Source organism: Homarus americanus, unplaced genomic scaffold, assembly GCF_018991925.1.
Source record: "Homarus americanus isolate GMGI-L3 unplaced genomic scaffold, GMGI_Hamer_2.0 scaffold5013, whole genome shotgun sequence".
In the NCBI taxonomy this organism is placed as follows: domain Eukaryota; kingdom Metazoa; phylum Arthropoda; class Malacostraca; order Decapoda; family Nephropidae; genus Homarus; species Homarus americanus.
The window spans coordinates 1,697-15,965 of NW_024741669.1; the positions used below are offsets into that span (position 1 = coordinate 1,697).

General features: G+C 45.1%; 1 protein-coding gene across 1 annotated transcript; it reads right to left on the minus strand.

The window, feature by feature from the left end:
- Positions 1-11,150: 11,150 nt before the first annotated feature.
- On the minus strand, positions 11,151-11,764 carry LOC121876006 (homeobox protein SIX6-like; the record flags this gene model as incomplete). The annotated part of the gene is given in 7 exon segments (XM_042380855.1): positions 11,151-11,220; positions 11,223-11,362; positions 11,364-11,415; positions 11,418-11,466; positions 11,468-11,529; positions 11,532-11,614; positions 11,616-11,764. Coding segments are annotated over 7 exon segments (605 nt in total), but the record flags the coding sequence as incomplete, so codon positions are not given.
- Positions 11,765-14,269: the final 2,505 nt, after the last annotated feature.

Sequence of the window (14,269 nt, forward strand, 5' to 3'; positions counted from 1 at the left end):
AATGGTAATGTAGTGTGTTTGCAGAGAAGATTAATGAAGCAATATAGTGTGTTAAAAAACCAATTATTTTTGTAAAGATTAATGGTAATGTAATGTGTGTGAGAGTAGAAGATCAAAAAAATAATGTAGTGTTAGAGAAAGATTAATGAAAAGTGTGTTTGTAAAAAAGTGAAGAGAAGATTAATGGTAATGTAGTGTTTTTGTAGTGAAGATTAATGGTAATGTAGTGTGTTTTGAAGTGAAGATTAATGGTAATGTAGTGTGTTTGAGTGAAAGTTATCGTAATGTATGTGTGTAGTGAGATTAATGGTAATATAGTGTGTTTGTAGAGAAATTAATAGTAATATAGTGTGTTTATGGTAAGAAGATTAATGGTAATGTAGTGTTTTTGAGAAGATAATAGTAATGTAGTGTTTTGTAGAAAGATTAATGAGTAATTGTGTTTGTAGTGAAGATTAATGGTAATGTAGTGTGTTTATAGAGAAAGATTAATGGTAATGTGGAATGTGTTTATGTGAAGATTAATGGTAATGTAGTGTGTTTGTAGTGAAGATTAATGGTAATGTAGTGTTTTGTAGAGAAGATTAATGGTAATGTAGTGTGTTTGTAGTGAAGATTAATGGTAATGTAGTGTGTTTGTAGAAGATTAATGGTAATGTAGTGTGTTTGTAGTGAAGATTAATGGTAATGTAGTGTGTTTGTAGTGAAGATTAATGGTAATGTAGTGTGTTTGTAGTGAAGATTAATGGTAATGTAGTGTGTTTGTAGTGAAGATTAATGGTAATGTAGTGTGTTTTTAGTGAAGATTAATGGTAATGTAGTGTGTTTTAGTGAAGATTAATCGTAATGTAATTGTGTCGGATTAGATACGAACTCAAGAGACGAACGTAGAATACAAAGTCAAATTCTTTCACTTAGTAAATCAGTCATTTAGTCAACTAGTTAAGTCAGTCAATCAGTCAAATCAATGAGTCAGTCAAGTCAGTCAATCAGTCAGGTCAAGACAGTCAAGACAGTCAATCAATCAGTTGAGTCCAAGACAGTCAAGACAGTCAATCAATCAGTCAGTCAGTCAATCAACCATGGACAGTCAATCAGTCAGTCAGTTAATCAGTAAAGATAATCAGTGAAATCAGACAGTCAATCAACTAATCAGCTAACCAGTCAATTTTAGTCAGTCAAATAAGAGCTGCCTGACACAATTTACCCCCTCCTCCAGAAAGAGCGATATTGTAAGATAGAAAAAAAGAGTTATTTAAGTTGGAAAGTTGTATTTAGAAAGACCGGGGCGGGGCGGGGCTTTGGATTGGGGCAGGGACAGGGGTGTCAGGGCCCCCTCAAATCAATATTCAATAGGACGAGAAAAGGAAGGGGGCGGGAGGCCATAGAGGAAGGGGTGTCCATAGGGGAAGGGATGGTGGTCATGAGAAAGAATTGGTGGCTATAGGCGGAAGGATGGCAGCCATAGGGGAGAAAGGATGGTGGCCATGGAAAGGGATGGTGGTCATGGGGGGAAAAGGGGTGGTGGCTATAGGCGGAAGGGATGGCAGCCATAACAACCATCTATTTCTGACCGCTCAGGAGCAGCTTTGACCACAACGTCTTGAAACAACAAAGTTCTTAAAACTAACACCAGCTGATAAGACTTTATCCAGGGTGTGATGTGGCTGTCAGTGTTGTCATGTGGCTGTCAAGGTGTCCTGTGACTAGCAGAATGGTGTCATGTGGCTGGCTGTCCAGGGCGTCATGTGGCTGTCAAGGATGTCATGTGGCTTTCTGTGAAGTGTGTCATATGACTTCAGTGGTGTCATGTGGCTGGCTGTCAGGCGTCATGTGGCTGTCAAGATGTCAGTGGCTTTCTGTGAAGTGTGTCATATGACTTCAGTGGTGTCATGTGGCTGGCTGTCCAGGGTCTCCATGTGGCTGGCTGTTCACGGCGTCATAGCTTCAAGAGTGTCAGTGTGGCTGCCAGGCGATGTCATGTGGCTTTCTGTGAAGTGCGTCGGCGACTTCAGTGGTGTCATGGCTGGCTGTTTACGGCCATAGCTTCAAGAGTGTCATGGCTGCAGGCGATGTCATGTGGCTTTCTGTGAAGTGTGTCATATGACTTCAGTTGGTGTCATATGGCTGGCTGTCCAGGATCCTCATGTGGCTGGCTGTTTACGGCGTCATAGCTAAGAGTGTCAGTGGCTGTCAACGATGTCATGTGGCTTTCTGTGAAGTGCGTCAATGACTTCAGTGGTGTCATGTGTGGCTGGCTGTTTACAGCGTCATAGCAAGAGTGTCATGTGGCTGTCAAGGATCATCATGTGGCTTTCTGTGAAGTGTGTCACATGACTTCAGTGGTGTCATGTGGCTGGCTGTTTACGGCGTCATAGCTTCAAGAGTGTCATGTGGCTGTCAAGAATGTCGTGAAAGTGTACACAGGCAGTACAGGTACACAAACACTGGTCAACAGGGAGTCGATACAACCAAGGATAGACCAAGAATGTTGTTCATAGTCTTGTTTACATTGACGTCCACAACACTGCCGTTGTTTATTTATTTTTAATAAGAAAAAAAGAATAACAACAATAATATCAAGATTACTATTGTTTAGTAATGATAATATACAACAACAAAAGAAAAACAAAGACAAACACTTCGTTACACTCGGTTCGAATCCTGTTATATTTTTTTTTTTTTACTAGATGTTGAGACGTGTTCAGTATGTTATCTTGTGTTTATGTTAATGATATATTCTGAAGGTGGATAAGACATAGAGATACGGTTTGTCGTTAGTTAGTTTTTGCTATTAATATTGATAGTGAGTTAAATTCTTTCACTAATTACATCAGTGGTGAATCAGTTAAAGGTGTCGAGGTGTGTGTGTGTGTGTGCGTGTGTGTGTGTGTGTGTGTGTGTGTGTGTGTGTGTGTGTGTGTGTGTGTGTGTGTGTGTGTGTGTGCGCGTGTGTGTGTGTGTGTGTGTGTGTGTGTGTGTGTGTGTGTGTGTATGTACGTGTGTGTGTGCGTGTGTGTGTGTGTGTGTGTGTGTGTGTGTGTGTGTGTGTGTGTGTGTACGTGTGTGTGTGTGTGCAGTGTGTGTGTGTGTGTGTGTGTGTGTGTGTTAGTGTGTGTGTGCGTACAGTGTGTGTGTGTGTGTGTGTGTGTGTGTGTGTGTGTGTGTGTGTGTGTGTGTGTGCAGTGTGTGTGTGTGTGTGTGCGTGTGTGTGTGTGTGTGTGTGTGTGTGTGTGTGTGTGTGTGTGTGTGTGTACGTGTGTGTGTGTGTCTGGGCTCACATCAGTCAGAACAGGTTTCTTTGGAGTCTTTTAGGCTTCTGGCTATACAGACACAAACATCGTATGACATAACATAAAATATTTTGGTCATAGTCATTAACATATTACATAACTATACATAATTATTGTATCGATTCTTACATGATTATAAATAGATAATATACTTGTAGTAGGTTATATTAAGTTAATTATAGAGTATCGTTAAGTGTTTTCACCTTTATGAACACATCTCTGACTGATGACTGATGCTTTTTCACCTACAGCAATAACGTCAGTATGTTGTTGATTCGTAGTTAGTGGTTCCGCCTCTCTCTCTCTCTCTCTCTCTCTCTCTCTCTCTCTCTCTCTCTCTCTCTCTCTCTCTCTCTCTCTCTCTCTCTCTCTCTCTCTCTCTCAATACCTAACATCTACCAGACAACTATTCTCTCTCCTTCACCCCCGGAATAAGAACTCTCTCTCCTTCACCCCCAGAATAAGAACTCTCTCTCCTTCACCCCGAATAAAGGCTCTCCCTCCTTCACCCCCGGAATAAAAACTCTCCCTCCTTCACCCCCGGAATAAAACTCTCTCCTTCACCCCGGAATAAAAACTCTCTCTCCTCACCCCGAGAAAAACCTCTCGTCCTCACCTCAAAAAAAGAACGCACGAGAAAAAAAAAGAACATAACTCCATACCATCTCAAATCATTACGACTTGTCAGAAACAAAGCCGGACGTCTTAAGAACAAAAACTCATCACTCAGACCTAACCGCCACCATCCATCTACCAACCAGTCAGATCAGACAACCAGTCATCCGGTCAAACAACCAGTCATCAGTAAATGGTGAACAAATCCAAATAAATCCGGTAACCGACCGTCCGGTACCAACCATCCAGCATGGCAAACCAAATCCAGTGCCAACCATATCCATACGACCAACCATCGACCAAGCATCAACCAAATCGGCATGACCAAATCCGACCGTCGACCAATCCGGTATATGACAAATCACCATACAGCGACATCCATCCAGTAACCGACCGTCCAGCATCGACAAGTCGACCTGACCGTCCAGCCAGCCATCCGACATGATCGTCCAGCCTGACCGATCAGCCAACCATCGACACTTAATCATCCAGCCTGCCAACCATCCAGCCTGCCAACCATCCAGCTAACCGTCCAGCCAACCATCCAACTTGCCAATCATCCAATAACCGTCAGCCAACCATCCAGCTTGCCAATCATCCAGCTAACCGTCCAGCCAACCATCCAGCTTGCCAATCATCCAGCTAACCGTCCAGCCCATCCGCCAACCATCCAGCCAGCCAACCATCCAGCCTGCCAACCATCCAGCCTGCCAACCATCCAGCCAAGCATCCAGCAGACCAGCCAACTTACCAGCCAATCAAGAGCCAGCATCCAGCCAGCCAACCAGCCAGCTATATCTTCAAGGAAGCAACCACCAGCATATTCAGCCAGTCAACCATCCAGTCAGCCAGTCAAGATCCAGTAACCAGCCAGCAATTCAGCCAGTCATTTAGCCAGTCAGTAACAGCCTAGCCAGACAACCAGTTAGCCAATCAGTTAGCCAGTCAGACTCAGTGTTGCCAACAGCGTGAACGATTCCCTCATGTCTGCGTGTCTGGACCTCTCTCTGTTGTTTCATCCATTAAGTCTCCTGTTTTTCCTTCATCTCTCTCTATCCTCCTGTGTGTGTGTGTGTGTGTGTGTGTGTGTGTGTGTGTGTGTGTGTGTGTGTGTGTGTGTGTGTGTGTGTGTGTGTGTGTGTGTGTGTGTGTGTGTGTGTGTGTGTGTGTGTGTGTGTGTGTGTGTGTGTGTGTGTGTGTGTGTGTGTGTGTGTGTGTGTGTGTGTGTGTGTGTGTGTGTGTGTGTGTATGTGTGTGTGTGTGTGTGTGTGTGTGTGTGTGTGTGTGTGTGTGTGTGTGTGTGTGTGTGTGTGTGTGTGTGTGTGTGTGTGTGTGTGTTTGTGTTTGTGTTTCTCTTCAATTCTGTTTTCTCTTTTATCGTCTATTTTCTTGAGCATGTGAGGTGTTGCCACTTCTTCCTGTAGCGGTATTGTTGTTGTTCTTGTTGTTCTTGTTGTTCTTGTTGTTCTTGTTGTTGCTATTATTATTACTATTATTATTGTTGTTATTATTTTATTTGTTTTCTTATCCTATTATTATTGTTATTGTTGTTTGTTTTGTTATATTATTCTTATCATCATTTGTGTTCTTATTTAGTATTAATAATTATTACCATTTTCTCTCATTCCTATACCTTTTAGATCCTCTCACAAAATTCAACAAGAAAACGAAACAAACAAACAAACACAAATACAAGATAGAAAAGTAACATTAATTTACTTCCTTTAAAAATTATTTAGGATGAATAAATGAGGAAAGGAATAATCGGAATAAATTGCTAACCAGAAGATCATAGAAATTCGATTAATGAAATAATAGAAGTGAGAAGTGTATGGACTAAATAAGAGGATATAATCAATGAATCAATAAATATCAGAAAAATTATTTAACGACATAAGTAAATGGAATAAAACGATCGGACAGAATAACTGAAATATAACACACACACACACACACACACACACACACACACACACACACGTACATACAGGGTATACTGTGTGTGTATATATATATATTCATCAGTGAACTCTTAACACTTTTTCCGTGTGTCTTCGTCTAAATAACCATTAAATCGGAAATATATATCCACTTTCCCGCGAAATCTGGTTGGTATTGGCAATAAATTGGCGGAGGGTCGTTAACTACTGACACGGAGGCGGGGGGTTGACGACGGAAATCCGAGGAACACGATTGTCACTTGGCAGGATTATGGGACTATGACAACACTGCCGGATTACTGAGGCTAGAGGAGGTGGGGTGAGAAAGAGGGATGGAGGTTTTGGCAAGGAAGGGTGGGGTTAGGAGGGGCGGGGTTTGGAGGAGTTAAGGTGAGGTGGATGGAAGGATGAATGGAAGGAGGGGTAAGGGGAGGAAAGGAGGGTTGGGGTGAGAAAAAAGGGGATAAAGAGGGAGGGAAGGTAGGGTAGAGGGGTGGATGGAAGGAGAGGAGGGAGGATAGGAGGGTGAGGGGGAAGGGAGGGAGGATGTGTGGGAGGGAGAAATGAAGTAGTTAGGTGGAAAGGGGAGGATGGGAGGTGTGGGAGGGTATAGAGATGGGGAAGAGGGTAGGGTTAGGAGGGAGGAGGATCAGGTTGGGGGAGGGGGTAGGGTTGGAGGAGGATCAGGTTGGGGGAGGTAGGGTTAGGAGGGAGGAGGATCAGGTTGGGGGGTAGGGTTAGGAGGAGGAGGATCAGGTTGGGGAGGGTAGGGTTAGGAGGGAGGAGGATCAGGTTGGGGAGGGGTAGGGTTAGGAGGAGGAGGATCAGGTTGGGGAGGGGTAGGGTTAGGAGGAGGAGGATCAGGTTGGGGAGGGGTAGGGTTAGGAGGGGAGGAGGATCAGGTTGGGGAGGGGTAGGGTTAGGAGGGAGGAGGATCAGGTTGGGGAGGGGTAGGGTTAGGAGGAGGAGGATCAGGTTGGGGAGGGAGTAGGGTTAGGAGGAGGAGGATCAGGTTGGGAGGGGTAGGGTTAGGAGGGAGGAGGATCAGGGTGGGGAGGGGTAGGGTTAGGAGGGAGGATCGGTTGGGAGGGGTAGGGTTAGGAGGAGGAGGATCAGGTTGGGAGGGGTGGGGTTAGGAGGAGGATCAGGTTGGGGAGGGGTAGGGTTAGGAGGAGGAGGATCAGGTTGGGAGGGGTAGGGTTAGGAGGAGGGATCAGGTTGGGGAGGGTGGGGTTAGGAGGGAGGAGGATCAGGTTGGGGAGGGTAGGGGGGAGGAGGATCAGGTTGGGGAGGGTAGGGTTAGGAGGAGGAGGATCAGGTTGGGAGGGGTAGGGTTAGGAGGGAGGAGGATCAGGTTGGGGAGGGTAGGGTTAGGAGGAGGAGGATCAGGTTGGGAGGGGTAGGGTTAGGAGGAGGAGGATCAGGTTGGGGAGGGTAGGGTTAGGAGGAGGAGGATCAGGTTGGGGGGGTAGGGTTAGGAGGAGGAGGATCAGGTTGGGGAGGGGTAGGGTTAGGAGGGAGGAGGATCAGGTTGGGGAGGGGTAGGGTTAGGAGGGAGGAGGATCAGGTTGGGGAGGGGTAGGGTTAGGAGGAGGAGGATCAGGTTGGGGGAGGGTAGGGGTTAGGAGGGAGGAGGATCAGGTTGGGGAGGGGTAGGGTTAGGAGGAGGATCAGGTTGGGGAGGGTGGGGTTAGGAGGGAGAGGATCAGGTTGGGGGAGGGGTAGGGTTAGGAGGAGGAGGATCAGGTTGGGGAGGGTAGGGTTAGGAGGAGGGATCAGGTTGGGGGTAGGGTTAGGAGGGAGGAGGATCAGGTTGGGAGGGTAGGATTAGGAGGGAGGAGGATCAGGTTGGGGAGGGGTAGGGTTAGGAGGAGGAGGATCAGGTTGGGGAGGGGTAGGGTTAGGAGGAGGAGGATCAGGTTGGGGGAGGTGGGGTTGGAGGAGGAGGATCAGGTTGGGGGAGGTAGGGTTAGGAGGGAGGATCAGGTTGGGGAGGGGTAGGGTTAGGAGGAGGAGGATCAGGTTGGGGTAGGGTTAGGAGGGAGGAGGATCAGGTTGGGGGTAGGGTTAGGAGGAGGAGGATCAGGTTGGGGGAGGGGTAGGGTTAGGAGGAGGAGGATCAGGTTGGGAGGGGTAGGTTAGAGGAGGAGGATCAGGTTGGGGGAGGGAAAGGGTAAATGAGGAAGAGAAAATAACTAGTGACAGAAAGATGGAAAAGCAGGAGGAAGGAGGAAGAACATGGGGGCACGGGAGGAGATAATGGGAGAGGCAGAAAAAAAAGGACTGAGGAGAGAGAAAGAGGGAAGGAGGTAGAGAGAGAGAGAAAGAGATAGAGAGAGAGGGGGTTGAGGTGTGAGCAAGAGAGTGAGGGATCATGGAAGTTGTGCCGTAATATTATTAGTGTGGGAGAGGAGGTACATGTCTCTCTGATGACATACATACATACATACATACATACATAGCAGAAAGAAGTAAAATAATGAAGAAAAACAAAGACAGGGAATAAAGTAAAGAATAAAGATAAAGATAATAGAATTGGAGTAAATAAAACAAGATTAAATTATTATGATCCGAAAATAAAATATGAAATAAAATGAGGTCAAATAAATCTTACCATTCAAAACGTAAGGATGATAAAATTTCCCTCAAATGAATAAATAGATGAATTGTCGATAAAACTGGTGATAGATTTTAATTATCTTGGTAAGGTCAAAGAAGATAATTATATATATATATATATATATATATATATATATATATATATATATATATATATATATATATATATATATATATAAATGAATTGGAAACAGCGAAATTGGGTTAATAATAATAATAATAATAATAATAATAATAATAAAATAATAATAATAATAATAATAATAATAATAATAATAATAATAATAATAATAATAGCAATAATAATATAATAGTAATAATAGCACTAGTAATAAGAGTAACAATAGTGATAATATAGTAATAATAATGAGGCAATAAACTTTACTTTTATTTACTCAAGAAATTAATGTGTGAGTGTTAAGTGAACGCTGGTGGAGGTGAAGTGAACACAGTCCCCTCTTTATTGAAACTCCCTAACGTTCCTTGACAAAACCCTCTCTGTGAGACACTGTGGGTAGGATTAGAACCCTCTCCATGTGAACACACCGTGGGTAGGATTAGAACCCTCTCCATTGAACGCACTGGGTGGGGATTAGAACCCTCTCAGTAGACGCACCGTGGGTAGGATTGAACCCTCTCCATGTGAACACTGTGGGTAGGATTAGAACCCTCTCCATGTAGACACCGTGGGTAGGATTAGAACCCTCTCCATGAACGCACCGTGGGTAGGATTAACCTCTCATGTGAACGCACTGTGGGTTGGATTAGAACCCTCTTCATGTGACACTGTGGGTGGATTGAACCCTCTCCATGTGAACACTGTGGGTTGGATTAGAACCCTCTCCATGTGAACGCACTGTGGGTAGGATTAGAACCCTCTCCATGTGAACACACTGTGGGTAGGATTAGAACCCTCTGTGAACGCACTGTGGGTAGGATTAGAACCCTCTCCATGTGAACGCACCGTGAAATGAACCCATACGAGCCTTTTTTCTTGTCATTAAACTCTGCTGTGGTAAACTCATTGTAGTAAATTAAATGATAGGTAAACCTCCTTCCCCCTCCCTACTCCCCGTCCCCCTCCCTACTCCCCGTCCCCTCCTACTCCCCGTCCCCTCCTTCCCCTCCGCCCCCCTACCTACTCCCTGTCCCTACCACCCTTTCCCCCACCCCATCTCCTTCCTCCCCACCTCTTCCCCACCACTCTTCCCCTCCCCACCACCATCATCCTCCCGCCCACCTTAAGTCAACACCCCTCTGGCGATTACACTTGATGTGGGGAGAAGATCATTATATAGAGGTTGTGGGGAGGAAAGTCATTATAGAGGTTGTGGGGAGGAGAGTCATTATATAGAGGTTGTGGGGAGGAGAGTCATTATATACAGGTGGTGGGAGGAGTCATTATATAAAGGTTGTGGGAGGAGAGTCATTATATAGAGGTTGTGGGAGGAGAGTCATTATATAGAGGTTGTGGGAAGGAGAGTCATTATATAGAGGTTGTGGGGAGGAGAGTCATTATATAGAGGTTGTGGGAGGAGAGTCATTATATAGAGGTGGTGGGGAGGAGAGTCATTATATAGAGGTTGTGGGAGGAGAGTCATTATAAGTTTGGGGAGGAGAGTCATTATATAGAGGTTGTGGGGAGGAGAGTCATTATATAGAGGTTGTGGGAGGAGAGTCATTAGAGGTTGGGGAGGAGAGTCATTATAGAGGTTGTGGGAGGAGAGTCATTATATAGAGGCAGCTAACATGACTCCTTAACCTAATGAATGTTGACATGAAGGAAGAGGAAAAACATGAAGTAGAAGTGATCATTGAAATGGTATTGTGTTGTGAAAAATACCTCATGTCTATTACACCTGATATGACTATATTATAAGGCAGAGGATGACATGAGACGTGTATGACTATTATGAGGAAATGACATGAGGGTGATTTGTTCCTGGTTATCTCTGCTGGCTGGTTTGTTATATAAGTTTCATTCAATTTATTTATTTTTTATGTGCGATAGATTTGGGTGTGTGTGCGACGTGTGGGTGTGTGTGTGTGTGTGTGTGTGTGTGTGTGTGACGTGTGGGTGTGTATGTGTGTGGGAAGCTGTCATTCATCTCGTCGCACCAACAACTCTGAGGTTTATTGATCAGTCGCATTGACGGTGTAAGATAGGAGGTACAGCTGCCCCCACAGAGGACGTGATCATGTGGAACACGCCCAAGCAATCCATTGTCCGCGCTGGGGTAGACACATGTACTACAGCACCATATACTGGGAGCCTTTACTTTTTCCTTTTATGGGGGCAGGGGAGGGTCCTATATGATGGATGGGTGAGGATAATGGAGGAGCCAGTGAGTAAGGTTTCCCTCTCGTGTGAGTAAAGTTAGCAAGATAAAGCTGTATTGTGATTCATTGATTAATTGAAGGTAAGTAGAGTAGTGTGTCGTCTTCTGCAGGGTGGTCCTATAAACCCGCACTGGAAAGCCCACTCACTGGTGGAGGAGTTCATGTTTGGCTCAGGTTGCTCCCCCGAGTGTCTACTGCTGTAGCAGGTATTTGTGAGGGGCAGTGTGGGAAGTGGCAAGAGGCGAGGTAGGGACCCCCTCCCCGTCAGTTTACCAGTAATGAAGGCGCGTACCCTGGTTGGCCTGGGCAGGCCGCGTGGCCCCAGGGCGAAGCGGCGGCTTACCTGTTCTTAGCGGCTGCTGCTCTGTCACGCTGTCGACGGTTCTTGAACCAGTTGCCGACCTGTGTGGGGTGAGACCCGTGGCCGAGGCCAACTCCCTCTTCTTGCTGGGGTTAGGGTAAGGGTCCTGCAGGTATGACTCCCTCAGTAGAGATCTTGTGCGTTCCTTGAAGCAGTGGGTCTTCTGTTCGCCATCCCAGATGGTCCTCGGGAAGGAACTTCTTACGGACGCGGTACTTGTCGGCAGGCCCAAGCGGGCGGCCGCGAGACGCTCTGCCTCTTGGTAGTGCGCCTCCAGCCACAGCGCCTGCAGCCGCCGTGTGAGAAGGTTTGGAATATCGTTGTGACTCCAAAATGGCGTAGAGCTCGCGGAAGTTTCCACGTGGAAAGAGACAAGAGCCCGCGCTCGTAGCACCGCCTCGTGCTTGTTGAGGTCGTGAAGATGAGGGTGAGCCACCGGCAGTAATACAGAAGCGTCCAAGGCGCTCCATGTCGCCACTCTCTTCCAAAGTTTCGCAGACAGCCTGGGCGGCGGTGAAGGAAGAGTGAGGTAGCGCCACCATGGGTGTGGGCACTACAGGGCTGCTGATCCCCAAAACTACCAGTGCCCGTCGCATTGGCACTCAAGGCGTTTAGCGCTAGAACCCCGAAGGAGCCAAGGAACCAAGAGCCACCGAGGTCACTCATGAGAGGCGCCATGTTGCTGCAGCGCCCGCAGCAGATCCGCGACGGAGGACGCCAGCAGCGGGTTAAACGGCAGGCGAGGACTCCAGCGTGGCGGTCGCTCAGTGCCGCTGGCGGCCCAGGAGGCGGGGCTTAACACTGATCCGCCTCCCATGGTCATAATCACCACTCAACGCACCACACCTAGCCCGGCCCATACAGCGATCCTACCTCCTGTTGCACAGTCCTCCGTCGCCATGACAACTGTCAATCGACCGGTCTGCCAATCAGTGGCGGGCGGCGGTGGTCGGTGGCAGATCGCGTTACAGCCGTGTTGATTCGGTAACAGGCCCGGCCTCTGATGAGCAACAAGCGCCGCCGCCCAGGCCTCAATGTGGAATAATGGGGACGTGGCTATCGACCGGGCGCGCCGCTCCCTCACACCCTCGTCAGGATACACCATTACCTCCTCTCAGGCCCCCCGACACGGCCGCCCTCACCGCCACTCCTCGATACCCGACACCACGCCACCCTCCACACCACGCCATTATCCTGCCCCACTCTCACTACTCCGCGCCATCATCATGAACAGTCAGTCACTGCCTCGCGCCATCACCATGAACAGCCACACTCCCCGCGCCATTATCATGAATGTTTACACCATGCTCCTTATAATGAACATTCACGCCGCGCCTTATTAAACATTACTTCACGCCATCATCTTGAACATGTACCCCATTATTATGAAGTTCAGCCCCGCGCCATTATCACGAGGGCTCACTACCCATCATTATAATGTTCCGCGCCATTATGACACCTTAACTGGCATTATACAACATTATTATCTTCAGCGTTAACATCTCGCGCCAGTAAAATAGCTCAGTCTCATAATCTGCGCCATCATTACACTCTTAACTATAATACGTGCCATAATACTCTCCAGACTCATACTGAACGCCATTATGATCATCTGAACGCAATATGCAGTTAAATAAGGCCGTATACTTTGATATTCACACTACGCCATTATACCGTTGATATTCACTACACGCCATTATACCGTTGATATTCACACTACATGCCATTATACCGTTGATATTCACTACACGCCATATACCGTTGATATTCACACTACACGCCATTATGCCGTTGATATTCACACTACGCCATTATGCCGTTGATATTCACACTACACGCCATTATACCGTTGATATTCACACTACACGCCATTATACCGTTGATATTCTACACGCCATTATACCGTTGATATTCACACTACACGTCATTATACCGTTGATATTCACACTACACGCCATTATACCGTTGATATTCACACTACACGCCATTATACCGTTGATTCACACTACACGCCATTATACCGTTGATATTCACACTACACGCCATTATACCGTTGATATTCATACTATTAATATCTTAAAAATGACAAAACTTATTATTATTTTATTATTATTATTATTATTATTATTATTATTATTATTATTATTATTATTATTATTACGTTATCTTATTATCCTTCGTTTATCTTGTCCTTCCATTTCCTCTTTTTCCATTTCCTTCAATCCCCCGTTTCTTCCTCTTTCGTTTTGCTCTCCTTTCTCTTCTCTTTCCTTCACCTTTATTTATTTCCTTATATCCCTCGTTTTCCTCTCTCTGTCTCTCTCACTCTTGATTTCCTTCCATTATATCAATCGTCACAACGAAGCAGGAATTACAAACAACAATAAAGTAGAAATAAGAACAAAACAATATTTTCAGGTGAAAATATTGCCGTAAACAATTACTAAAATAAGATGATTCTGGGGTGGCTTTTAATTGTCTGTGATGATGAAGAAATATATTGATGGTAATAGTAATGATGATAATAATAATAATATAATAATAATAAAAATAATATTGATAGAAAATAATAGTATACTACAACAACTACTACTACTACTACTACTACTACTACTGATAATAATAATAATAATATAATAATAATAAAATGAGCAGAAATGCAAGTATGATAAAATTATAATCTAAATGATAATAGCAAAACTGTTATTATCAATAATAATAATAATAATAATAATAATAATAAAATAATAATAATAATGATGAGAGTTTCAGAAATGTAATAATAACTATACCTTTAATAATCGAAATAATTATCGTAATAAGAAAAACAAAATTGCAACAAGAATCTCAATTATCCATCACCATCATCACTATATAAGACTCAATTATCCACTATAAGACCCTCAATTATCCATCACCATCATACGCACTATCTATCATTTCATCTGTCCATTTGGCTGACAGTTTTAATCTTTGTGTTGTACGCTGGTCACAGGTGAGAGCTGACAGGAGTTAAACCTCTGATTGTGTTGTGGGATTTTTAAAGAGCTGGCTTAGTGTATATCATTTAGGGGGGAGGGCAGAGATTTCCTTGTATAAAG